The sequence below is a fragment of the Schistocerca americana genome, chromosome 6, assembly GCF_021461395.2.
Source record: "Schistocerca americana isolate TAMUIC-IGC-003095 chromosome 6, iqSchAmer2.1, whole genome shotgun sequence".
Classification (NCBI taxonomy): domain Eukaryota; kingdom Metazoa; phylum Arthropoda; class Insecta; order Orthoptera; family Acrididae; genus Schistocerca; species Schistocerca americana.
Genome location: NC_060124.1, coordinates 377,846,839 through 377,874,100, shown reverse-complemented (window position 1 = coordinate 377,874,100; position 27,262 = coordinate 377,846,839). Strand labels below are relative to the sequence as shown.

The 27,262-nt window shown below is 43.7% G+C and overlaps 1 protein-coding gene across 2 annotated transcripts in view; it reads left to right on the top strand.

The window, feature by feature from the left end:
* LOC124619362 (ATP-binding cassette sub-family G member 1-like) overlaps positions 1 to 27,262 on the top strand; it is a 779,674-nt gene that overhangs the window by 714,436 nt on the left and 37,976 nt on the right. For both annotated transcript variants that reach the window (XM_047145685.1, XM_047145684.1), the window contains one exon: positions 13,443 to 13,588. In XM_047145685.1, coding sequence (XP_047001641.1) covers positions 13,443 to 13,588 — 146 coding nt within the window. The remainder of the gene's footprint in view (positions 1 to 13,442; positions 13,589 to 27,262) is intronic.

Here is a 27,262-nt window from a genome sequence, read left to right as displayed (position 1 = left end):
CGGTTTACCCGCAGTTTACATGACTGTTATTAAGTTATTTAGTAATGTGAAAAGCTAGTGCTACACTGTTCATTTATTCCTCAATATCGATCACCACACACACTAGATACATATTATTTCATAATGGGGCGGGACTTCCCGTCAGGGGGAATCGCTTGATCCCACAGTTCTAAGTTTTCTTGCAATTGTAAAAGAGAAAGACAGGGATGATACTTTCAATGAGGCAACGTTCAGTTTCCTTTTGGTCCATCATCTCAATGAGATATCGCCTAACGTTTTCCTTCCGATCAAGTACACTGCGATATACTGTTCTTTCTAATGACCCACTATCTAGCAGTAAACGATAGTTACCACTGTAATGCACAACTAACATGATTTTTCCGAATTTGTTAGGAGATTTCCATGGCTATTGACGCTCTCTATAGGTACTAACTGGGCAAAATATTACAAACCCCCCCCCCCCCCCCTTAAAAGATCGCACTGGTCGCCTTTGAGCACTGTAAATATTGTAGAACTGGTACCAGGCAGTCATGTGGCACTCCACCACTGATGTAAGTGATGACAGTGAAGTGTTGTGTGTGTGTGTGTGTGTGTGTGTGTGTGTGTGTGTGTGTGCCAGTCGGATGTACGGAATCATCGCATTAAGATGGGTCGACGTGATACAATGGAAGAAAGGAGCTATTGAGTTCGGAAGTGCCCGTGACCACACCGTGACTAAACTTCCCCCACGTATCAACATGGATTATCGAACTTGTTTTCAAGGACTGGTGATCCATTTGCAACCATCTAACACGGCATAACAACATTGGCCGTGAAATCAAATGATAGGAAGGCATAGTTCGCTGGGAGATCCCGTCTGAGATAGTTCACCCACCAAGAGCATGTTTTTATTTGACGCCCGTTCGGTGACTTGTGCGTTGATGACGCTCGTAAAAGCTGTTACATGGCAGAGATCGCTGATGAGCGTCAGGACTCTTCAATGACAAACGGTTTTGAAGCCGACAGGGACTTCAGCTGCAGAGTAAATGCAGGTACATCTCCACTTGTGTCCAAGTGAACACTGCGAATGGAATAGTATGCAACGGAAATTTTGAGTCGGGTTCCTAGCAAAAGGCCGTTATCACAGCCGAGCATAGAGCTGCAGGTCTTGAGTGGGCCAAGCAACACGGAAACAGGACAGTAGCTGACTGGAGGGATGTAATGCAGTTCGGGATTCGCAGTTTTTGCCTCTTTCCAAATGACGCAAGGCGTCGAGTGCCGAATGAGGCGCTTAACCCGCAGACTGTGGAGGGTACAGTTCAGCCAGGTGTTGTTCGGTGGTGCTTTGCAGATACCTTGGCTTGGGCCGACTCATTCATGTTACCGTGGGCATGAACCAGGATGTTTATCTCAGTATTCTTGGCGGCCATGTGTTGTTGCCGTTTCAACAACATCTTGATTAGTGTGCTATGTACCCTCCTGTCTCGCATGATGACAACATCCGTGTTCTATGGACCCTGTTCATATGTTTTTGTTTTGACGAACACTCAGATATATTTTGAAACCAGGCTGCACTACTAAATCAAACGATCTGTATCCCATAGAAAATGTCTGGAACTGTTAGGTTCAAAATGGTTCAAATGGCTCTGAGCACTATGGGACTCAACATCTGAAGTCATCAGTCCCCTAGAACTTAGAACTACTTAAACCTAACTAACCTAAGGACATCACACACATCCATGCCCGAGGCAGGATTCGAACCTGCGACCGTAGCGGTCGCGCGGTTCCAGACTGAAGAGCCTAGAACTGCTCGGCCACACAGGGCGGCTGACTGTCTTCAGCTGGATGTGCCATACCTGAAGGAACTTTTCTACTATCTTCCTCTCCGAATCGAGGCCATTACCACAGCTAGAGGCGGTTACACGGTATTCGACTAATGTCTCGTTGGAGGGGGTTGACTAATTTTTTTTTTTACTTGGTGTGGTTCTTTTGTAGGTTGGATTACATCGGCACGAACAGAGGGTGGACAAAAAATGTGGAAATAGCACAAGCACAATACGTTACCATGCCTAAGACGGTGTAGCAAAAACTTTTGGCATTCAAAACTACTTGTGATCATCTCGGAATAGATAAATACAGGTCCTGTACGTTTTACAAAGGAGTCTTATACCATTCTTCCTGCATAAATTGCCAAGTTCAGTTGAGGATGATGGAGGTTGCTAGAGATCACGCACCCTTCTCCCCAAAATAGACCCCAAAGGTCCAGTAAAATTGGGATCCGGTGACTGTAGTGACCAACGGAGATGCGACAGTTTATCTTCGTGCTCACATAACCAATCCTGAATAATGGAGCTGTGTGAACAGGGACCTTGTGGTCTTGCAGCACAGCTCCACCATTCGGAAACAAACACTGTGCCATGGGATGGACCTGATAAGCCACAATGGTCACATAATCTGTGGCTGTATTGTGACCTTGAGGATTAGCCATTCAGCCTACGATACTGCTGCCCAACCGAAACAGTGTGCCACAAGACTCATCCGACCAAATGACATCCTTCCATAGTTCAGGCTTCAATGGCTTCGGCACCACATTTTCCTGTTAGTGCATTTACATAACTGATGAGTGGTTTTGGAATTCCAGCTCACTCAATTCCTAGCTTACTGAGCTCTCCTCTTGCTGTTTTCGTGCAGACGGGGTTTGCGGGTGCGATATTCATTTCAGCAATGACTTTTGGAGCTATATCTTATCTGTTGTCTCAATCCTCTTCAATGATCCTTCTGTCACGATCGCTCAAGCACGCTGTCGCCAGTATTGTGTCTTAGCGGACGAGATTTTCTGCTTTCGCTGTACGCTGAACAAATCTCCGATACAGTCTCCTGAAACACCAAACACTTGGGCACCCTTGGTTGCAGAAGCACCCACCATACGAGCTCCAACAATCTGCCCATGTTCGAAGCCACTTAGCTCCTATATAATGCACTCACAACTACACATAACATTGTTCTGACGACGACTGACCCTTACCGTGTGGTGAAGACATTACACAGGCCCGTTCGTGGTCAAATGCAACAGTGCAACGTTCAAGCGTGGCTAGCATGTGCATTTACCGTCAGTCAGAACTGGGTTAGAGGCTCTCGGGGAAACACAGAAAGGGCTTCAGTCTCCAAGGGTGCAGGTCGAACACAGGTAGGAACCATAGATATAACAGTCGCAAATTGTCGTAGATGTGTTGGGAAAGTACCAGAGCTTCAAGCGCTAACGGACAATTCGTTATAGGCACTGAAAGCTGGCTAAAGCCGGAGATAAGTTCAGCCGAAATTTGTCGAAAGCCCTAAAGGTATTCAGAAAGGATTGGCTAAATGCAGTTGGCAATGACATGTCTGTTGCTGTGAGTAGTAGTTCTTCGTATAGCGAAATTGAAATAGATACTTCCTGTGAATTAGTATGGCAATCGGAATAAAATAATGATCGGATCCTTTTACCGATCTCCCCACTCATATGATACAATTACTGAAATGACAAAGAAAACTTGAGTCTAGTTTCAAACAAGTACCAGACTCTTACAATTATAGTTGGTGGTGACTTCAGTTACCCTCGATATGTTGTCGAGAATACATGTTCAAATCCGGAAGTACGCATAAACCATCATCTGAAATGGTCCTAAAGGCATTCACTGAAAATTATTTCGAGCGATTAGTTCATGAGCCCATTCGGATAGTAAAAGCTTGTGAAAACACGCTTGACCCCGTTAGTAACAAATAATCCTGAACTAATGACAAGCATCAAAACAGATACAGAGGTTACTGAACTCTGGGTTGTCGTAGCGATATATATACCATAAATCCCAAATTCTCCAAAAATAAACAAAAGATATACCTATTCAAAAAATCAGATAAAAATTCAAATGGCTCTGAGCACTATGCGACTTAACTTCTGAGGTCATCAGTCGCCGAGAACTTAGGACTGATTAAAGCTAACTAACCTAAGGACATCACACACATCCATGCCCGAGGCAGGATTCGAACCTGCGACCGTAGCGGTCGCTCGGCTCCAGACTGTAGCGCCCAGAACCGCACGGCCACTCCGGCCGCCGATAAAAATTCGCTCGATACCTTCCTGAGAGGTGATCTCCACACCCTCCAAAGGAACAAGGTAAATTGTGTGTGGCTTGAATTCAAAGAAATAATACGAACAGCATTTGAGAGATTTAGACTACATAATTAACAAACGACGAAACTGATACCCCACGGTATACAAAACAGGTCAGAATATTATTGCGGAGCAACGAAAAACGCACGCCAAATTTAAACGAACCCAAAATTCCCAAAACTGTCAATCATTTACAGAAGCTCGAAATTTAGCGCGGTCTGCAATGTAAGATGCATACAACAGTTCCCACAATGAAACTTTGTCCCGAAAGCTGGCAGAAAATCCAGGGAGATCCTGGTCGTATGTAAAGTATGCTAGAGGCAAGACACAATCAATGCTTTCTGTGCGCGCTCGCCCGCATCTCGTGGTCGTGCGGTAGCGTTCTCGCTACGCACGCCCGGGTTTCCGGGTTCGATTCCCGGCGGGGTCAGGGATTTTCTCTGCCTCGTGATGGCTGGGTGTTGTGTGATGTCCTTAGGGTAGTTAGGTTTAAGTAGTTCTAAGTTCTAGGAGACTGATGACCATAGATGTTAAGTCCCATAGTGCTCAGAGCCATTTTTTTTGTGCGCGCTAGCAATGGAAATACTGTCGATGACAGTGCTGCTAAAGCAGAAATTCCTTCACCAAAGAAGACAGAGTAAATATTCCAGAATTCTAATCAAGAGCAGCTGCTAACATGAGTAATTTAGTAGTAGATATCCTCATAGTAGTAAAGCAACTTAAATAACACAAGCAGGTCTTCCGGTCCAGACTATATACGAATTAGGTCTCTTTCAGAGTATGCTGATGCAATAGCGCCATACTTAACAACCATATACAGCCGCTCGCTCGACGAAAGATACGCACCCAAAGACTGGAAAGGCAATACGAGTAATCCACTAAATTACAGATCCATATCATTGACGTCGTTACGCAGCAAGATTTTGGAACATACAGTGTGTTCGAACATTATGAATTACCTCGAAGATAACGGTTTATTGACACACAGTCAACACGGATTTAGAAAACATCGTTCTTCTGAAACACAACTAGCTCTTTACTCATACGAAGTGGAAATGGCTCTGAGCACTATGGGACTTAACAGCGGAGGTCATCAGTCCCATAGAACTTCGAACTACTTAAACCTAACTAACCTAAGGACATCACACACATCCATGCCCGAGGCAAGATTCGAACCTGCGACCGTAGCGGTCGCGCGGTTCCAGACTGTAGCGCCTAGAACCGCTCGACCACCCTGGCCGGTCCACACGAAGTATTGAATGCTATAGACAAGGGATTGCAAACTTATTCCGTGTTTCTAGAGTTCCAGAAGGCTTTTGACGCCGTAGCTCACAAGCTGCTTGTAATAAAATTGCGCGCTTATGGAATACCGCCTCAGTTATGTGACTGGATTCTTGATCCCCTGTCGGATAGGTCACAGTTCGTAGTAACTGAAGGGAAGATATCGAGTAAAACAGAAGTGATTTTTGGCGTTTCCCAAAGTAGTCTGCCTCTGCTGTTCCTTATCTTTAGAAACGATTTAGAAAATATCTGAAAAGCCGTCTTAGGTTGTTTGCAGATGATGCTGTCGTTTATCGTCCAGTACAGTCGTCAGAAGATCAAAACCTGTTGTAAAACGATTTAGATAAGATATCTGTATGGTGCGATAATTGGTAATTGACCCTAAATAATGAAAACTGAGAGGTCATCCCCATTAGTGCTAAAACGAACCCGTTAAACTAAATCAGTCAAATCTAAATGCCGTAAATTCAACTAAATACCTAGGAATTACAATTAAGAACAATTTAAATTGGAAAGAAGACACAGAAAATGTTGCAGGGGAAGGCGAACCAAAGACTGCGTTTTATTGGCAGAACACTTAGAAGATGCAACAGATCTACTAAAGAGACTGCCTACACTACGCTTGTCCGTCCTCTTTGGAGTACTGCTGTGCGGTGTGGAATCCTACCAGTTAGGATTAATTGAGTACATCGAGAAAGCACAAAGAAGAGCAGCGCGTTTTTTATATTATCGAGAAATAGGGGAGAGAGTGTCACGGACATCACAGGATTTGAGGTGGACATCATTAAAACAAAGGCGTTTCTCGATGCGGCGGTATTATCTTCTCACGAAATTTCAATCACCAACTTTGTCCTCCGTATGCAAAAATATTTTGTTGACGCCGACCTACATAGGGAGAAATGATCATCATAACAAAGTAAGGTAAATCAGAGCTCACATGGAAGGATATAGGTGTTCATTTTTTCCGCGCGCTGTTCGAGAGTGGAAAAAAGGAGAATTACTGTGAAAGTGGTTCCATGAACCCTCTGCCAGGCACTTAAGTGTGATTTGCAGAGTATCCTGTAGATGTAGATGTAGATCATGCATTTCTCGGTGTGCTCCTGTATTTTTCTCCAACTCCTGCTTGGTGGCTGCTGGAAACAAATGAGTGTACGTCCATCTCGCATTTGTCTTTGTGAGTTTTTCACTGTGTATTTGAACCAGATTCACTGTGCTGGACAGGAATGCAGACTTTGAAAATACTCTGAGACATTATCAGAAATGAAAAATTGTTTTCGAATCTTATGAACGCGTAAGTAAATTAAAAGAACTGAACCTACGATCATTACAAAATATTATCTCGTCGTTGGCATTTGCACAATTCGCTTTATAAAGTGAATTTCACCAAATATTTTGTCTTTGGAAGAAATTTGAGAACTACATAGACTTTTGAAATATATCGTAATGAAATGACATACAACGCTCCTTGTGAAGTGCGACTGACATAGATCATAGGTCACAATTTTTAGGTCATAATTTTTAATGGACGTAATGAATTTTTTATTTAGGGAGATAGTACTCAACATTTTGTTTCTTCGGTGTCAGTACACTCACTCTGTGCCATCAAGGTTAACACAGCTCTAGATGATATATACAGTCATATTGACGTTTTCAGTTTTCTGTGCCCACTTCCAAGTAACATTAAAAAGTTGCACGGATGTAACATTTCTTTCTGTCATCTAGAATGAAGAATTAGTTGCCGTAGCTGCTCGTGAACGTTTGTTAGTCACTGTTTTATCACAGTAGTTGTACGTGTGAAATATTTGTCAAAAGACGGAAACTTTTGGTGTTGTTACACTTGACAGAGGAGAACGCCATGTAAAATCCGTAATCTATCCAAGATGGCATCCACATAGAGACTGGAGGATCCTGTTTATTCTGTATTTGTTAAAAGGCAGGCATACAAATCTTATCAATACATGTAATTCATACATAACAGAGTAATACATACCCAAATCAAAATAATTTTACGTAGATGGTAATCAGTTACAACTAGACGATTATTCAACTCAGTTGGTTGCTGATATGTATATACCATTCAAAACAACAGCGTTACAGTGAGGTGACAAAAGTCGTGGGACACCGCCTAATATCTTATCAGATCTCCTTTTTCCCGCCATAGTGCAGGAACTCAACGTGGCATGAGCAAGAAGTCGTTGTAAGTCCCCTTCAGAAATACTGAGCCATGCTGCCTCTATAGCTACCCTTAATTGTGAAACTGTTGCCGGTGCAGGATTTAGTAAGCTAACTGACCTCTCGATTATGTCCCGTTAACGTTCGATGGGATTCATGTCGGCCGATCTGTGTGGCCAAATCATCCGCTCAAAATTTCGAGAAGGTTCTTCAAACCAATGGCCCGGTGAAACGGCGCGTTGTCATCCACAAAAATTTCATCGATGTTTAGGAACAAGTAGCCGAAGATAACCTGTAATAATCCACGATCGGTTCACGCTTGGACCAGAGATCCCAGTCCATGACATGTTAACACAGTCCACACCCTTATGGAGCCACCACTAGCTTTGCACAATACCTTGTGTCCATGGCTTCTTGGAGTCGCCCCCACACTCGAACCCTATCATCAGCTCCTACCAACTGAAATCGGGACTCATCTGACCAGGCGAAGCAATATGGTCCGAGCCCAGGAGAGGCGCTGCAGATAATGTCCTGCTATTAGCAAAGGCACTCTCGTCGGTCGTCTGCTGCCATAGCCAGATTTCTCCGCACTGTCCTAACAGATACGTTGGTCGTACGTCCCACATTGATTTCTGCGTTTATTTCACGAGTTACTTGTCTGTTAGCATTGACAACTCCACGCAACGCCGCTGCGCTCGGTCGTTAAGTGAAGGCCGTCGGCCACTGCGTTGTCTGGGATCTCGACATATTGAATACACTGACGATTTCAGAAAAGGAATGTTCCAAACGTGTAGCTCAAGTATCATTCACCATTGGAAGTCTGTTAATTCACGTCATGCGGCAGTAACCACGTAAGAAACCTTTTCACATGAATCACTTTAGTATAAACGACAGCTCCGCCAATGCACTGCACTTTTATACCTTGTGTAAGCGATACTACCGTCATCTGTATATGTGCATACCGCTATGTCATGACTTTCGTCACCTGAGTGTATAACGTATGCCTAACTTAGATTTCAGCTTGGATTTTGTACATTAGCATCGAGCAATTAGCATCCGCCTGTTGAGTAAAAGTATCCTCTTCTTGAGTTTTCGATACTTTACAGTCTTCAGTGATACACGTGTTTGTATAGTTCAACCCGCAGTACGCTAGCTGGTGAGACAAGCATGTGGGCCAGATCCAGATCCAATCCGTGCGGCGGACCCTGTACATCGGACAGCCCGAGTGTGGTCTTCAGTTGGCTCTCCATACTGATTTTGGCAAATGCTGGGCTGATCCCCAATATAAGCCTCTTACGGTGCACAGACGGATAAAAACACAACGCACAGAACAAAATTTACACATTTCCCATACAGACGACGCTCACACTTTCCTCGCTCAGCTTAACTACCAGCTACAGCGACAGAAATAGCGTCCACCCGCAAAGTTAAACTGTAATAAATATGTAAAAAACAAACCCTCCACGACGGGATAAGTTTTAGGAAACAGAGACAGTCCCCAAAAATACGCGTCCATGTCAGCTTCATTTAATTTTCGTTATAGCTACGGTTATGCGTTCGGCTCTAGTCTGTTCCCTCACCATTTGTTCTACTTTTAATCCCTTTTAGTAATTTCTAACATACATCCTTGTATAGCCCATTAGACATCCTTCAATTTTTGAATGGTTACCGTATTATCAATGTCTCAGTGGTAAAAACCCGAGGTGATTATTCACACTGACTGTAAACTTTCCGTTTCAGACACAATTTTTCAGGTTTTATCTAATGTAACGCTTGCACTCCAGAACACAATTATTATTCTATTTTATTTATGTCCTACTTTCAACTGCTATATACAAAAGTCATCAACTAGTTCCAGGACATCGCTAGTAAATTGTACTATTTTCAATTCTTCCAAAGGTTAGCGGCATTTGGGCATTGAATATATGCATGGTAACTGGTGAAAATTTGTGCCAGACCGGAATTTGAAGCCGGCCGTTGTGACCGAGCGGTTCTGGGCGCTTCAGTCCTGAACCGCGCTGTTGCTACGGTCGCAGGTTCGAATCCTGCATCGGGCATGGATGTGTGTGATGTCCTTAGGTTAGTTAGGTTTAAGTAGTTCTAAGTCTAGGGGACTGATGACCTCAGATGTTAAGTCCCATAGTGCTCAGAGCCATTTTTGAACCGGAATTTGAACCTGGATATTCCGCTTTTCGCGAGCGGTCTCCTTCAACACCTCGGTCATCCGAGTACGCTTCCTTTACGACCCAAATTCCCGGCCTGGTACTCATTACTGACGTAGTAACACCAACCCATTTGCCTGTACATTGTTTTAGTCTTCTGGGCAATTGGGTTTGAAGCTTATTTTCAAACTTACTCTGTTTTTATTCGTGACAATCCGTCCCGGTAAATCGGATTTCTATTCTCGTCTAAAAGTATGACTTGGTAGCTAAGGATCATGTTATTCACGTCCTGCACCACTCCACAATCACAGAACAATGAGGCGACACAGTTGCGTCAGAATAAATGTTTCGTAAATTTTCAAGTTAGGCTCTTAGTCTCACCAATGTAACTACAAATTTCATACTGTATTTCTGTCTGCCACACCACCTCCAACTAGGGATGCCTGGCGCAACAACAACGTAGGAAGTATGCCTCCCCGTTTTGCATAATGACTTTCCTAAATTTTATTAAATATTTATTAAGTTTTGCATCATCTCTATTCCGCGATTATTGCTCCTTTAGTTAGTTGACCTGCCATCACAATTCCTAATATTCTAGTGTGCTCCTTTATGAATACAACGCCAATTCATGACCTTGTTTTCTAATATGAAATCCTTTAACCGATTTCAAACATTTTGATAGGATTTCTACAGAGACATGTTGTAAATTTCAAGTTTATTTCAATATCTCATCACCTGAGCCAACCGACATATTGCTTCCTCCTACGTGTAGACTGCGGAAAGACCGCGCAGGTAAAAATTTGAGAAATTCGAGCTCACACTAAGGCTTACCACCACTAACCACGAGACACTCTCAACTGGAACATGGAAAGAGGGAAATAGCAGTGGTACACAGAGTACCCTCCGCCACACAAAAGACAATAAAGCGTGTTAATATAGCATTGTCATCCAACAATGAGCTTTGTTGAGGTCTCTAGCTCATCGGAAAATTTGTACCGAACAGACAGAAAAACAAAGTACCCTCCGCCGCGTACCTGACACGAAAGCGAGTTATGCTGGAAGTTTCAAGTCTCTAGCTCATCAGAAAGTTAGTTTGAAATAACTACAAAAATTGTATCAGAGAAGAAAGCGACCTAATAGAAACGTTTTAATTAAAAACAGAAAATTAATTGACCTTATTTCCCTGAACTATAGGCCTACTTTAATGGCAATATGAACTTTTTAAACTGTTACGTAATGTTATACAAAATATATATTTACAGTTTTGTTTTCAGTTCATTGTTTCGTTGTTTGACATAACTTTGCACACTGGCACAATATGTTTTCGTAATTGGTCGGTTATCCGAAAAATGATTTGTCCGAACCCCGCCCCGCCTCCCATGTCTTCAGTTGTTTTAGATAATCGATCTTCTAACAAGGGAGATCTCTCAGCTCGAACAGGAATATGTACTCAGACATTTGATACACGGACCCGTCTCACATTTCTAACCGCGCCTGCAGCGGCGTGTGATTGTGTTGCTCTTGGTTCGTACTCAGCAGCGCTTCCTGTATGGAGGAGGGGAGCGGGGGTTTAATAAGCCAGTCAATCAGTTACCTCAGCAAGTAATTGATATGTTAAGTGTACGTGTGTCAGTACTGTCATACATACACAACAAAAATTAACGAAACCATTAATGTTTGGAACGTTTTAAATATCGTGCCATCCAAGGTAAGAAGGTGCTGTCCAACGGACGGCGGTGCAGGATGATGACACTCGCGCAATGTTTTTCGTGGATCTGATTATTCAGAACCATGTACATTCACTTGATATCTCAACTGAAGTTACGTTGGATAGGATAGTGAATGAAGAAAACTACTATAAAGTCTTTATCCACGATAACGCGATTAATAGTGTTGAAGATTGTAGCGCTAGTGGCAGTGGCGGAAACAGTACTGCTCCAAGAGAAGTTAACAGTTGTGGTGCCTATGAATCTTCACCAGAAAAGAAATCCAATACCATTAGTATTTTTTTTTAAATTCGAAAGAACGTCTTGAATGTATTTATGATGTTTATCGTACACCTCTATATAAAGTTGCTACATACAGATCTTTATTGGAGAGACATCAGTCTATAAAAAGCACATCGAACATCAGAGTAATGTTTGATTACGTAGAGAACAAGAGATATAATGAACATCCATTTCGATTAAACAAAGGCAATCGAAAAAGTGGAGGTAAAACAACATATTCATGTACATCTAAGTGACTACTCTGCTATTCACAGTAAAGTGCCTGGCAAAGGCAATTTGATGTTGCAAAGAATGAAGGAAGATGTGTCCATTACTGTCACCTGAAATTTTGGACAATGCAAAAATCAAGAGAAATTGGATACCCAAAGTATAAATTTTCTCCAGCTTTCATAGCACGTCTCAGGGAAGACTAAAGTATGTGCTGTACACATCACTGCTTTCATGACAGCCAGAGATATACAGGAAGACAAAGATATTCGCTAGTCTGGAGCCCCTTTTGTCGAAGAAGTAATCCACGAAACTGGAGATTTACAGATACATCCACACTGCATTTAGAACACTGATCAAAGTGGATTAAATATGAACGCGATACTACTTTTTTAAAAAAAAAGAGAAGCGGAAAATCAATAGCTGCCTTCGTCCAGTCTGACAACATGTAACTCATAATTTTTCAATAGATGTTGGACTTCCCATGAGTGGACACCTAACAAAAACAGCGCACATTTGTTTTTGGGAAAAGACACTCGGCCCGAAAGTTAAAAAGATATCGAAGACAGTCTTCCATCAAACATACATTTGCAGGCTAGCACAAGTGAGAAAATGTCAACGGACCATTTGAAGTCCTTTTTCGTGAACTTTGTTAATGTCGCAAATAACCAGAGGTACATACACTACTTTGTGACGCTTGTAGTGCACAGGGGACACAAGGAGACAACAGTAGTAAATGATTCATTTGCGGGTGAAGACATTGAATGCATGATTATTCCGCCAAAAACAACAAAATACGTATCGCCTTTGGAGGCATTTTTTCCAGTAATAAAAAATATACGCTAAAAGGATAACACACTCTACAAGGGCTGTCTGCAGTGACTTTGACACTAAATTAGGAAATAGAATTTTCGTAATGAAAATGTGTAGAATTGCTCATAACCAGCTGTCTGTTCCAGTGTATCAGCCTATGGTTTAATATTCCTGGCAAGCGGCTGGGTACAGTATCCCCGTACAAGCTGCTAAATTCAAGAATGTCACTCAAGTGGCATTTGATTTTACACCTCAAGAATGTGATTCTGAGGATTGTCCAGATATTGTTTTTGCCAAATGTGCCTATTGTGATTCTGCATATTGTTTCACGCATTTTGTTGAGGAACAACATGTATATTTTTAAAGTCCGATAATGGGCAAACCAAGAGTAACGCAATCGAATGCTTTCACCATCGTAATGACAGCAGTACGTAAAGCTTCTAAATACAATTGGAACACCAAATTCCTGTTCTAGCCGAGAGACTTCTCTAGTAAGAGCATTTGCTCCGAGTCACTGGGCTATTCCCCCGGCGAGTGAGTGGTGTGTGACCTCGGAGTCTCTTGAAGCAGTCACGGGACTGCGCCAGTGTGCAAATAACGCCTTCTTAATCACGCCTTGGAGGCCGTGACGTGTCCAGATGGTGACTGTGTGCCTTTTGGGTGCCGCAGGCGCGGTCGCTGCTGGAGATGTTGGGCCTGCTGGAGCAGCGCAACACGCTAACGAGGCGGCTTTCGGGCGGCCAGCGTAAGAGGCTCGCAGTCGCGCTGGAGCTCGTCGGCAACCCGTCCGTCATCTTCCTCGACGAGCCAACCACGTGAGTCTGCCGCCTCAACTATAAACGTGATATCCGGTGTGTGTGTGTGTGTGTGTGTGTGTGTGTGTGTGTGTGTGAGAGAGAGAGAGAGAGAGAGAGAGAGAGAGAGAGAGAGAGAGAGAGAGAACGCGTTTCTTTTCTTGCAGGTAGATCAAAAAAATTTATCTAAAACGTCCTGGCACATTAAAACTGTACGTCGGATCGGGTCTCGAACCTTGGGCTTTCACCTCTCGCGGGGAAGTGCTCTGCCCAATGAGCTACACAAGGCGATTCGTGACCCGCCCTCACAGTATTACTTCTGCCAGTATCTCATCTTCTGCCTCCTAAACTTCTTGCTGGAAACATTCCCCTAGGCTGTGGCTAAGTCACGTCTTCGCAACACAGTACAGTTTCGACAGGACCATAACCACCTCGAACTATTGCAAACTCGGTCTATCGAAATTTACAGGGTGACAATTATTGAACTATATGAAAGAAAATCGTCATAACTCTGGACGATTTGCGTTAGGACGTTCAAACTGCACGATTGGCCGCAGGGTATGATGGAGATCGGTATGCGCATTAATGGTTTGGTTTAGCGACGAAGCCCACTTTCACTCGGATGGGTTCGTCAATAAGCAAAATTGGCGCATTTGGGGACTGAGAATCCGCATTTCGCGATCGAGAAGTCTCTTCACCCTCAACGGGTGACTGTGTGGTGTGCAATGTCCAGTGACGGAATAATCGGTGCCATGAAACTTCCTGGCAGATTAAAACTGTGTGCCGGACCGAGACTCGAACTCGGGACCTTGCCTTTCGCGGACAAGTGCTCTACCAACTGAGCTACCCAAGCACGACTCACGCTCCATCCTCACAGCTTTACTTCTGCCAGTACCTCGTCTCCTACCTTCCAAACTTCACAGAAGCTCTTCTGCGAACCTTGCAGAACTAGCACTCCTGGAAGAAAGGATATTGCGGAGACATGGCTTAGCCACAGCCTGGGGGATGTTTCTAGAATGAAATTTTCACTCTACAGCGGAGTGTGCGCTGATATGAAACTTCCTGGCAGATTAAAACTGTGTGCCGGACCGAGACTCGAACTTGGGTCCGGCACACAGTTTTAATCTGCCAGGAAGTTTCATATCAGCGCACACTCCCCTGTAGAGTGAAAATTTCATTCTACAATCGGCGCCATATTCTTCGATGGCACAGTGACTAAAGAAACGTACGTGAAAGTTTTGGAAGATGATTGCATCCCCATTATCCATAGTGACCCTGATTTCGATAATATGTGGTTCATGCAAGACGGAGCTCGACCATATCGAAGCAGGAGAGTGTTTGATATTCTGGAGGAGCACTTGGGGGACCGCCTTCTGGCTCTGAGGAACCCAGAAGCCACTGGCATGCGCATCGAATGGCCGCCATATTCTCCGGATCTGAACACATTCGACTCCTTTTTGTGGGGCTATATTAAAGACAAGGTGTACAGCAATGACCTCAAACCATTGCTGAGCTGAAAACAGCCGTTCAGGAGGTCATCAACAGCATCGATGTTCCGACACTTCAGCGGGTCGTGAAGAATTTCGCTATTCGTCTGCGCCACATCATCGCCAATAATGGCAGGCGCATCAAACATGTCATAACCTAAATCTGAATATCTGTAGTGACGTTTCCATGTTGAATTAAGTGTGTGCATGCTGTGGTTTGTAACTAACATTCGTAAAGTTCAATAATTGTTACCCTGTATGTGGGAAAAAGAAATAGAACGATGTCGAAAAGAATAAAAGCGTCAAATTGTGAACTTTTAATAGTGGTCACCGAAGCATTTACGTTTCCAGAATAAAGGTTTTAACTTAAGTCTAGTGATAATTTACTTCGTGAAATAACGGTGGAGTGTCTTTTGCTTGGTGAAGCTGCAACTTTTCAGTGCGTCAGCGTCACGCTACCTTCTGAAGACCAGACTGTCGGTTGGCGTCGCTTTCAGGCTGTTCCACGCACCGCATGGCGGCCCCAAGTGCAGTGTAGCCGTCGGTGTGAGTCATCATCAGTACAGTCTCAGTCCCATCAGCCTCTTCACTCTCACACTGCGTGGGGGGTGTTAACCGTGCCAATTGCACAAAAGTACGTAACTTCCAACTGTTCATCTGAATTTGACCATACAGTTATTTCCACATTTTCTGCCTCTTCTCAGCCTGGCAACCTTCTGATTAGATTTCACAACGGGTGATTGTCCTCTTAGTCAGAATTTTCAGATTCTGTGTTAGACCGGCTTTCCTGCAGAACTTTTCTCCATGACTTAGAAACTGTATCTGACTTCAGCTCGCTCCAAGACTCACTGATTCAGTTCACAAAGTCCCTCACGGACAGTTACTATAAAGCTCGTACAGTGCTTCATTGTCTTCCGAATGCAAGACTCATTGTAGCAATCGCCAACGATCTTTTTCTTCAGACATTGCGGAACGCCCCGATCAACTGGCTGAATCAAACTGGTAACGTCTGATGAGAGAAAAAAGGCGCAGATCCCGTCGCTCTGCAGTTCTTCTACACTTGGATGTGAAGATACATCATCCATCGTCAAAATAGCTTTGCGTGGCAATCATTTTTCCTTTAACAATTTTTTGCACTCCAGTACAAAGGAGTTCAGAAGCAAAGTCTTGAAGATTTCCTGACTCACCCAAGAGTTATTTTTGTGCGTGTAGTTAACTGGAAGAGGTGACATGGTTACATTCTTGAACGCTCTTGGCTTGGCAGATTTTCCAATCACAGCTAGTTTTTGTTTGTATTTTCCAGTTGCATTTGAAGCTCCCGTGACTGTGAGTTGCTTCTTTCATCTTTTTTTTATGCGGGTCAAATTTATGGGAAACTCATAGTTCCGAGACTCGAAATATCATGACTCTACAGTACCTTTCCTTCCAGGAGTGCTTGCCTCGCACGGTGTGCAGGAGAACTGTGAAGTTTTCGAAGGTGGAAGACGAGGAACTGACCGAAGTAACGCTGTATGGGCGAGTCGTGAGTTGTCTTCTATAGCTCGGGAGATAGTACAATTGCCCGCGAAAGACGAAAGTCTCAGGTTCGAATACCGGTTTTAATCTGTCAGGAAGTTTCATATCTGCGGCACAGTCCGCCACAGTGTGAAAATTCATTCTGGAAGTTTATCTAGCTTTAGTAATGTATTCAACCACCACAATTGCTTAGTGGTCAGCGGAGAGCCCGAGTTCAATTCCCGGTACTGCCAAGGATGTTTCCTTGGTGTGAGGACTGGAATGAGGTCCACTAAGCCTTGATGGCTGATGAGCTGCTCGAATGACAAGTGGCGGCTCCAAGGTTTGGAAAGCCGACAACGGCCGGGAGAGTGGCCTACTGACCCCATGCCCTTCCATTATGATGATGATGTTTGGTTTGTGGTGCGCTCAACTGCGCGGTCATCAGCTCCTGAACAAAGTCCCAGGTTTACACAGTCCAATTTTTAGACAATCCAAAAAAAAAAAGGCTCTGAGCACTATGGGACTTAACTTCTGAGGTCATCAGTTCCCTAGAACTTAGAACTACTTAAACCTAAGTAACCTAAGGACATCACACACATCCATGCCCGGGGCAGGATTCGAACCTGCGACCGCAGCGGTCGCGCCGTTCCACACTGTAGCGCCTAGAACCGCTCGGCCACTCCAGCTGGCTACACAATCCAGTTTGCCCTTCCATACCGCAACCACATGACACCACAGAGCACAGAATGACGCGACGACCGGTCGGTAACGCGTGGTTCTCTGGCCCTGATCGCAGAGTTACTAACGTTTTTTGGCGTCTGAGGGTGCTCGTTGCAGAACATGACCACCTTAATAAAGTGGAAATAGACTTTCACTCTGCGATGAAGCTCAAGTCGTCTCCACACCGAACGTGCCACCGAACATACGTGTGTGTGTGCTGGAAAGTAATGCTTTCGAAATTTTGATGTGAAAACTCTTAAATATTTTAAATGAAACATACTTCATTAACATTCTACATTTTTGCAACACTCCACAGCTAGAGGGCTCCGAATTGTAGCATGTAACATGGTATGTGACGTAATTTATGTCGGTGTGTGAGAAACAGCGCGCTGTAGTAAGAGTTTCGAATTCGAAGAGTTCATCCCCATTTGGTGCAACCTCTCTTTCAGCCTGACTATACCAAATCATACACAGCGCTTCGAAATATGCAACAATGTGACTCCTTGGGTTCATTGTCATCGATCATCTGCCATAGATTCCCGACTTGGCCGTATGCGATTTTCATCTGTTTTCAAAATGTAAAGAACACATTCGAGGACTTGACCTGACCAACAAAGTCAAACATTCTGCAGTGGCGGTATCAACAAACTAGTCTCTCGGTAGCAGAAATGTGTTCGTTCCCAGGGTGGCTATATTGACAAATAAATATGTAGGCATCAAGAAAAAGATGTAGAATATTAACATTTGTTTTATTTTAAAATCTTCAAGAGTTTTGACATAAAACATTCGGAGACATTACATTTCAGCACACCCTCGTACAAAGCGCTGGCTTGCCGCTGAACGCTCAGGAACGACCTGGTTTATTGGTACAGATATCATTTCGGTTTCATATGCAACCATAATGTCCTCGAGCGATAATTGGCGGCTGCAGGTGACGCACGCGAATAAGACATGATTTCTCGAAATAGACAAGCGTAAAATTAGCTTTGCACTTCAACGAAGGTGCGAGATAGAGACCCTGAGCAACAGTATTTATTGTGATAATTTGTACTGTTGGTCTTGTACACGTACTTTTCTGCTTTAATTAATACATCTGTCAATTTAAAAAAATCTTCTCTGTCGATGCAGCCACGATAGTCTTCTATGAATTGGAATGACAAGTAACCAGCATGTGGTGGCGTTCTTCCATTTCATTGGTTCACGTTCGAAATACCTGGCATGCTTGATTTTGCTCTGCACTTAAGGAACGACTCCACAAAGCGCCATTTCCGTGCTCTCAAGTCAGAAGTTCGTAACATACCACGCTGACATTCGAGTCCACAGCCCTTAATGAAGACGGCTTAAGAGAAGGTTCCGGGTTCGACTGCTTGTGCGGCACACAATTTTAATCTCCCAGGCAGTTTTGAAACTATCATCATAGTGAATGCTGGTTTTAACTGCACAGCGCTTTATTGCGTATGGTTTTGCTGGAGATGGTACTAGTGCGAATCAACAGTTAAAAGTCGCAAAACAGAGTAGCGACATAAGCGCCAAACGCTCAGACTTGAAATTCATTGTGCTTTTCGACAAATTCTCTCTGTAATGAAAACTCTTATCGCGTCGTTTGAGAAGGCCTTGACAACTTGCAGCAAAGATTTCTTGTAGCAGCTGTCGCATCCAACGAGTCACCTCTGGGCTACGGCGTCGTCGCCAAGGTGCTGCGCATCCGGATAGTTTGTAATGGGCTCAGGCAGATGAAAATCACTGGCGACCAAGTTATGTCTGTACGGTGGAGGTTCCAAGACTGAAAAGTTTGCTATGTGAAGGCAATCAGTATCCTCCAAAAGCATCAAGCCCACTGACAGGAATCCACGTTGCCTGTAGTAATTGCCGCAGTCGTACTGTGGGATGCTGCTGTAACTACCTGATCAAGAGACTGGAACTTCGGCATTATGACGCCCTGAATGTCCCAAAACTTTGGTGCCGATGGAACTGCCTCGAAGGAATTTTTCATGCCGGGTGGGAGGAATGCTTCCATACCAAAGAGAATCGCCTTGACTCTGTCTTATAGTGGTGAACACATGACATCCCATGTAATGATCATCTTTAGGAAAGCATCTTCGCCTTCATAGCGAGACATGGGTTGTTATATGGATAATTCTGTTCCATTTGTGTTCTGGACTCAACCGCTTTTGGACGTAACGCATAGGACCATTATGAGAATTCAACCGCTAACGAATAACGCACCAGTTAGTTGATTATCACATGACGATTTTCACATATCATTCCTTCCATACGCTGCAGAATGGCATTACAAAAAGGTCCACAGGACGACTAAGATACTCCTTGTTTGTGATACTTTCTCGTCCTTTCCTCAGTTCCTGTATTCAGTTGAACACAACTACCGCGAATTACAGTTCCCGCCAAATGCGGACTGCCTTACACGGTGACCTTCAGCTGACAGTCTCTTCGCTTATAAAAATCGGCCAACAACGCGTTGTAAAAGTCGAGCAACTTCTGTAGCACATCTGACATTTTGCACTACCGACCGTTCATTAATCGCTTACCGTATAGTACTGCGTATCGAGACTTTTTCCACCCAGTAGGTGCTGTCAGCTTCTAGAAAAACACGAGTGCGAAATTTGGAACGGTATCCAGTAGTCTGGTGTTAGCGACGCGACTCGTATTACCACGGTCTTCCTGTGATCTGTGAATGGACTTACCGTCAGTCTTTGGGAGACCTATAGTTCAACTTGATATGAAAACTGAGACCGGAAGTAGTGGCACAGTGGCGACTCGCGTTCGGAAGGACTACGGTTCGCATCCCCGTCCTGCTATCCAGATTTATGTTTCCTTCCTTTTGTCACTTAAAGCAAATGCCGGGCTGGGCATTTGGGGAACTTGAGAAAGCGGCTTGGCTGATCTACCATCATGCTTTTGGAAACATTGCGTGCAAAGGAAATCCGTGTCGGGGACACCGCTATAACGCTGTGTGAGCATCCTCAATCTACTGTTTCCTGCCTCCTCCACGTCGCCACTGTGTCATAAAGCTAGCGGGTTTCCTCTCTGCCAACCGTAACTGCTGACGAAACGGGGCATTCGCGCTGCTTTCTCCTCACTTACGTCCCCCTTCTCATTCTTTTCGCGCGACGGCAGTCTTTGGGTATTGTACGCTTTGTGACAATTCACAGCTGGACAAAACACTGCAATGCCGTGAAGCAATTAGTAGTTGCACTGCAAATCGAGTACGGATATACTCACACAAATGCAATAGACAAATTACATTCAGAGCTATACATCCAACAATTCGCTTCTCCTGTCTTCAACAGCGCGATGTCGCGAAAGCAGTGTACTGAAGTCCTGATCTAGTAATGTGAAACACAGTAGAGCACTCTTCGCGCAAATGCACTTAGTTTCCATTTATTCGACAGTAACAAGGAGAGGATGGTTTTGTTGATACAGTATATAGACATGGAGCACAACCCCTTTAATGTATGAATATCTTGCAGAATCCGACTTTATATAAACTCCGGAAAGTTTAGTAAAAATTTCGCATCTAAGTATAATTTTTTCCTAAAACGAGGTTAAAAAGACACGACTTAGGTACAGCTCAGCGCAGACCTGTAGCAATCCGATCGCACTGAGAATTCCAAAAGATGACTAGTGGACTAAAGCCGATTCTGTTCAACCTCTAATTTTTTGTTCCTTGGCAATCTCAGCAAGTAACAGTACCTGTAGATTAGATATCAGACATATGAAAGTCAAAAGCTCACCTCACTATCTGACGCCCAGTTTTCACCGAAAAAATGTTTTATTCCCACTTCAATCAACTTTGCCAAGTCCATTTCTTCGATCGTAGTCTCCTCCAGCCAACTCATTTGTTGATCGTTTGGGCTTCTGAACGTCTGTAAGAAAATACCGCTCAGGCTCGTGCCCGTCGCTGCAACCATGCCGGTCTGCTGCACCAGAATTAAAGCAAGTGAAATAACGCTAAGTATCGAATAATTACTCCTTCGACGCGAAAAACATGTGTTCTATATTAACTAGAAATGGTGCCCTGCTCGTGTAGCTTGCGAGACGGAGGTAAGCCAGACATGGATAGAATCTGCGCAGCGAATTGAAGACCGTCAATCTAATTTGCCAGACTGTGGTTTTTCTTTTTGGAGGTTTTCCACGCTCATGTAGGGAAATGCTAGGCTAGTTCCCACCCAAACTCCACCTCAGAAAATGCGATACCAACAAAACATGATAACACACAGAACAACGGGTACACAACACACAGACAGATGGGCACACGACCTCCCTTCCTTAGCTTAAAAATACTTAAACTTGCTAAATTATGAAAATGGGGGAACCCCAAGACACGATAAATAATAGGAAAAGGAAGATACAAGATATAAATTGGAATTGGAAAGAAGCCTTTGAGTTTTATAACGTCGCATAAAAGAGGAGCATCAAAGTTTCTGAAGAGTTGCAACACTGTTTTCTCCAAAGCCCATAATTTCTTGGCTCTGAGAACCGGGCTAAGCTGCTAAAAAAGGAGTCCTCTCCCCGACCGTTGTGTTTGATAAGCTGCTTGTGGTACTAATTGTTAAATGACGGGCACTTCGGTGGAGCTTAGCCTGTAGTGGCTCGGATATGATGATCGGAAGATTTCTTAACTGGATGCTGATCAGCGCCGCCTGTCTTCTGTGAAAGTAGATTGTAATGGAGCCGCCCTGGGCAGACGAGCATTACAAAACGTTGGCCAACCACTGTAGCAGCTCTTTGCGTTCAGATACCACCAAGTAATTCCACCCCCGATTCCTTAAAGAATTGATCTCCTGTGTACAAAGCAGCTTGGAACTTATGATTACTTTGCAGATGGGTTACTGTGTTAAATATTTGACGTTAAGCTTGTAAGCGGGAAAAAGTTGAGAAATTGTGTAAAATTACTTTCATAGTTTGTTGGAGGTCGCTAAGTGCTCTCATTACCGAACACAGGATAAGTGTAGTCTGGGCAATTTGCACTCTCTTTTAAGCAAAAGCAAGTTTTTCACGCATCTCATTGTTTATGACGTCATATCTGCTGAACTATGTGTTGTACAGTGACATAATTTTGTAGATACAGTAAGTGCTACATGTGCATGCTATTTGTAAAATGTGTTGCGAATAGAGTTGGTAGTAAAGAAGCAATAAACTGAAACGTCATGTCTGATGACGAAGTTTTACTGCATGAACGGCAGAAATGTAGTAACCGGTAAACTGTTTTCCTTTCGTCATTTTGTGAAGGTCGTCAGTGAGAAAAATCTTCGTAAAGGTTTGAAATTACGTTTATAGTTTGTTGAGAGTCACTAAGTGCTCTCATTCTCATATACTGGATGAATGTCGTCAGGGTAATTGGGCGCAGTGATTTACGGTTCCTCAAGACATATACCTACAGTTTCCAATTGCAATACTTCTCTTACTGTGTTAAACCTGGAACGTAGATTATACATCTTAATGATTAGATTATGAAAGCATTTGAAAATCTTAAATTCTGTCAGAAAGCATATGAAATATTGAATATAAATTTTTTGTGCCCCTAAGGAATTTCCAGTTGAGACCAGGTGACTTTGCACGGGGTTCATACACGCAACTAAATTGACGCCACAGCTCGTGGCATTCTGTGGCGGCACCGTGAGCTACCGTTCACACAGGGCGCAACAAATCCTACGTACAGCTTTCAGTATGGTGCCAACTGAAATCATATGGGCAGATATTTATGTTACAGCGCACGTTATTGCATTAGAGCAGCAACAAGAGTTAAACACAAGGAAAACGAAACAGAAATGTTGGTTCCGAAAACAGATTTCACGCAGGAACAAAATGAGGGCAACAAACACAATTAGAAGAGAAATAACACTAGAAGGTAAAAATGCTGTCTGCTGTAGCAAACCAACCAACAGCTGGCATGTAAATAAGATTTTAGAATTTTATTCTCTTATCTGACATTTCGAGTACGTTACCTCTGATTTTTGGTTTCACAGCAGTCACATCACACTCGAGGACTGTTTCCCGCGTGCAGTCCACAATTTGTACAGTACTTGATTATCTAAAACTACGAGGTTTACAACAGTTCGCTCTCTTGGTTACGATACGTATTAAGCTTGTTTATTTATGTAATTTCCAGAAGGTAGGAGACGAGATACTGGCAGAAGTAAAGCTGTGAGGACCGGGCGTGAGTCGTGCTTCGGTAGCTCAGATGGTAGAGCACTTGCCCGCGAAAGGCAAAGGTCCCGAGTTCGAGTCTCGGTCGGGCACACAGTTTTAATCTGCCAGGAAGTTTAATATGTAATTTAATTTTCAACCTCATTAATACAATGGTTACACAGAGTGATAACATGGTTACAAAAATGGTTCAAATGGCTCTGAGCGCTATTGGACTTAACAGCTGAGGTCATCAGTCCCCTAGAACTTAGAACTACTTAAACGTAACTAACCTAAGGACATCACACACATCCATGCCCGAGGCAGGATTCGAACCTGCGACCGTAGCGGTCGCGTGGTTCCAGACTGAAGCACTTAGAACCGCTCGGCCACACCGGCCGGCAACATGGTTACAGAACAGATAAATCACAAGATTGGACTGTCACTGTCGCTGGCTGCTGCATTCGCGATGGGCCAGATGCGTAAACGCTTAGCGCGGTTGTCTCCAGTTCCTTTACGACGCAACCTTAGCCCTCGCATTCGCTGGCACTGTATTTTGTCACACAAGAAAGTTCGACCGACGAGCGAATCGGCGTTTTCGTGCCAAAATTTCTTAAACCCATACTATCTTCTAGTTTTAACTTTCGAGAAGATTATAGCAAAATGATGCCTCCCGAAAAAGGGTTCTCTTTCTTTTCTTTTTTTCCTTGTTCAGTAATTTTAAATTAGTTACACACGAATTAAAAGCACAAAGACCATCTCGTTCTGATTTCTACGAGGGCTGTTTGAAAAGTAACCGTCCGATCGGTCGCGAAATGCAGTCCACAGTGAAAATCAAAACTGTTTCATTTGCTTGCAACTGTTAGCTATACCTTCCCGCAGCTTCAGTGCATAGTCGCCGCAGCTTGTCTATGACGAAATCTTGTCTTCATGGCCAGCGGTTCAGGTGAGCAGAGGTGAAAATCAGAGGGAGCCAAGTCCAGACTGTATGGTGAATGATCAGACACTTCATATCGAAAATGCTGCAGGAGCGTCCTCAGTATGCGGTCGTGAAAAAGCAAAAGCATGACCGTTGCGTTGTGTGGGCTGCATGCAATCAGGCGGAATCTCTCACAGACACCCTTACTTGACGGGAGACACTATTGTTCTAGGCATCTTTACGTGCTCACTGTGCGCTCAGAACTGAAAGGAGCGACGTGACGCGATAGACGGGCATACAAGTGACTCTTACCAACACATCTATGCAAAGCCTCTTCGGATTTTCACTGTGGTTTCTATTTCGCGATGAATCGGACCTTACTCTCCGAATACCTTCGTATAGTTCAGTTGACCCTGAAGGTGTGGATGGGCGACTTTTTACAGATAGCGGCTGTGGCGATACGATATATCGGGACTGCCCGCATAGAATGTCTCTAGTACATGCATTAAGACTGACAATACAGCCTCCCTCCCTCTCCGTGGCCTAACAAAGACGTCTGTGCTGACATAGACCATCGCAGCCGCAGAAGTGACACTCGGCCATCATCTACATCTATGGCCATACTCTGCAAACCTCTGTGAGACGCATGCCAGAGGGTACTCCCCATTGTACTAGTTTCCACGGTTCCTTACCATTACGGTCACGTATAGAGCGTGGGAAGTATTACTGTTTAAATCCCTCTGGGAGGCCGTAATTAATCCAGTCTTGTCCTCGCGACCCCTACGGTTCATAAAGGTTTGCAATATATTCCTACTTACAATTTAAAACCGATTCTTGAAACTTTTTAAATAGGCTTAGACAGGATAGTTTGGGTCTCTCTTCAGGTGCCTACCAGTTAAGATTCTTCATCACCTCTGTGACACACTTCCACTGGTCATACAAACCTGTGACAATTTGTGCTACCCTATCTTTATATGTTTATTATCCCCTGTTAGTCCTATTTTGTATGGGTCCCACACACGTGAGCAGTATTCTAGGATGGAGCGCACGAGTGATTTTTAAGCAAGCTCCTTTGTTGTCTGATTGCCCAAAGTCTGACTGAGTCTGTGATCGTTCCATTTCATATCCCTACAAACTGCTACACCCACGTATTTGTAATTTCGTTTTGTGAAGTGCAGAGATTTACAGTTTTGAACATTTAAATCAAGTTACCAAACTTCGCACCACTTTTTAAATCTTATCAAAATCTAACTGAATATTTGTGTAGCTTTTTTTCAGACAGTGCTTCGTTAGAGATGACTGCGTCATCTTCGAAATGTCTGAGCTTACTGTTAACATTGTCCTCAAGGTCATCAATAAATACCGAAAGCATTCCAACAAGATTCCGTGGGGCACGCCTGAAGTTTCTTTCATATCTGTCGACGACTCTCCATCCAAGACTACATGCTATGTCCTCCTTACCAAAAAATCCTCCATGTAGTCATAAATTTCACTTGATACGCTACGTTCATACTCTTGACAATAACCGTAAATGTGGTACCCAGAGAGATGCTTTACGGAAATCGAGAAACACTGCATCTATTTGACTACGTTGATCCATGGCTTTCAGGATGTCATGTGAGAAAAGTGCGAGTTTTGTTTCGTATGATCAATATTTACAGAATCTGTGCTGGCTGGTATGGAAGAGGTCATTTTGCTCGAGAAACCACATTGTGCTTAAGCTCAGAATATGTTCTAAGATTCGACAACAAATGGGTATCAAGGAAATTGGATGGTAGTTTTGTGATCACTTCCGCTATCCATCTTGTGTACGGGTGTGACTAGTGCTTTCTTCCCACTACTGGGTACGGTGTTCTGTCAATGGATGGGGATAGCTGTATGTTTGAAAATACAAATCCGTTTGTACTGGGCTGTGGTCATCTCTGTGTCCCTAGGAGCCGCCGCTATTACAAAGAACTAAAGAATCGGGAAGAAAACAGAGAGACATAGGTCGTTTCGTACCTCCATGGTGAATTGTATGTTTTTAAAACCAACAGAACTTCGTCCTTATCTCCGCTCAAACTGATATTTCGTAAACAAATTTTCCGTACATGCTGTACCTTCAGTCCTGAACTCTTTCGTCCTCTTTCCTTCTGTTTCGTCGGTCCTCCGTATGTACTCCTAGTTTACTATTCGATATAATTTCAAACCAGAAGTTATGTTTCTTTCATTCTTTTTCCTTATTCTGCTTCTTCAAGGTGCCCCCCCCCCCCAATCTTCCGCCGTCCCCCCCCCCCCCCCCCCCCCACGCCTGTCACTCTCTCTCTCTCTCTCTCTCTCTCTCCCCGTCCCCCTCCTCCTTCCCCATCCATCCCACCTCCCCTTCTCCCCAACAGAACGGAAGTACACAATTCATTCCCTTATTCTTAAGTGTCTTCTTCGTCTGCGCTATTTCCTTCCTTATGTGTCTCCTTTGTCCTTTGTCTGCACTATTTCCTGTGTCACTTCCAAAGCATTGTTTATCTCAGAAAAAGTCTCTTAACAAACAACAAACGTTACTGTGCATGTTGTTTTCTCTACGTATACAATAGCAAAAAAAATCAATCTAGCCTACCATTTGCACGGAGTGAGATTCAAGTACACGTGCTCTTTCCTATCATAATGGACTTATCTTATGAACCTACTGTACACTCATTTCTGTGAAAAGTGTCTCAAATTTGAAAAGCAAAACTGGGGGAGCCTGCAACATACACGAATTGAATGTTCTCGCGAGAGACATCGGAATTTTATGGAACTCAGAAAGTTTCACTAACGAAGACTTACGTTATGTGTCGAGAAAGAGGACTAAGAGTAATGGAACACGCTCCCAACTAATAACACGTATTCTCTTAGCCAAGTGTCTAATAACCCTTCTACATAACAGAGTCTTTATGTATTGCAACTGTC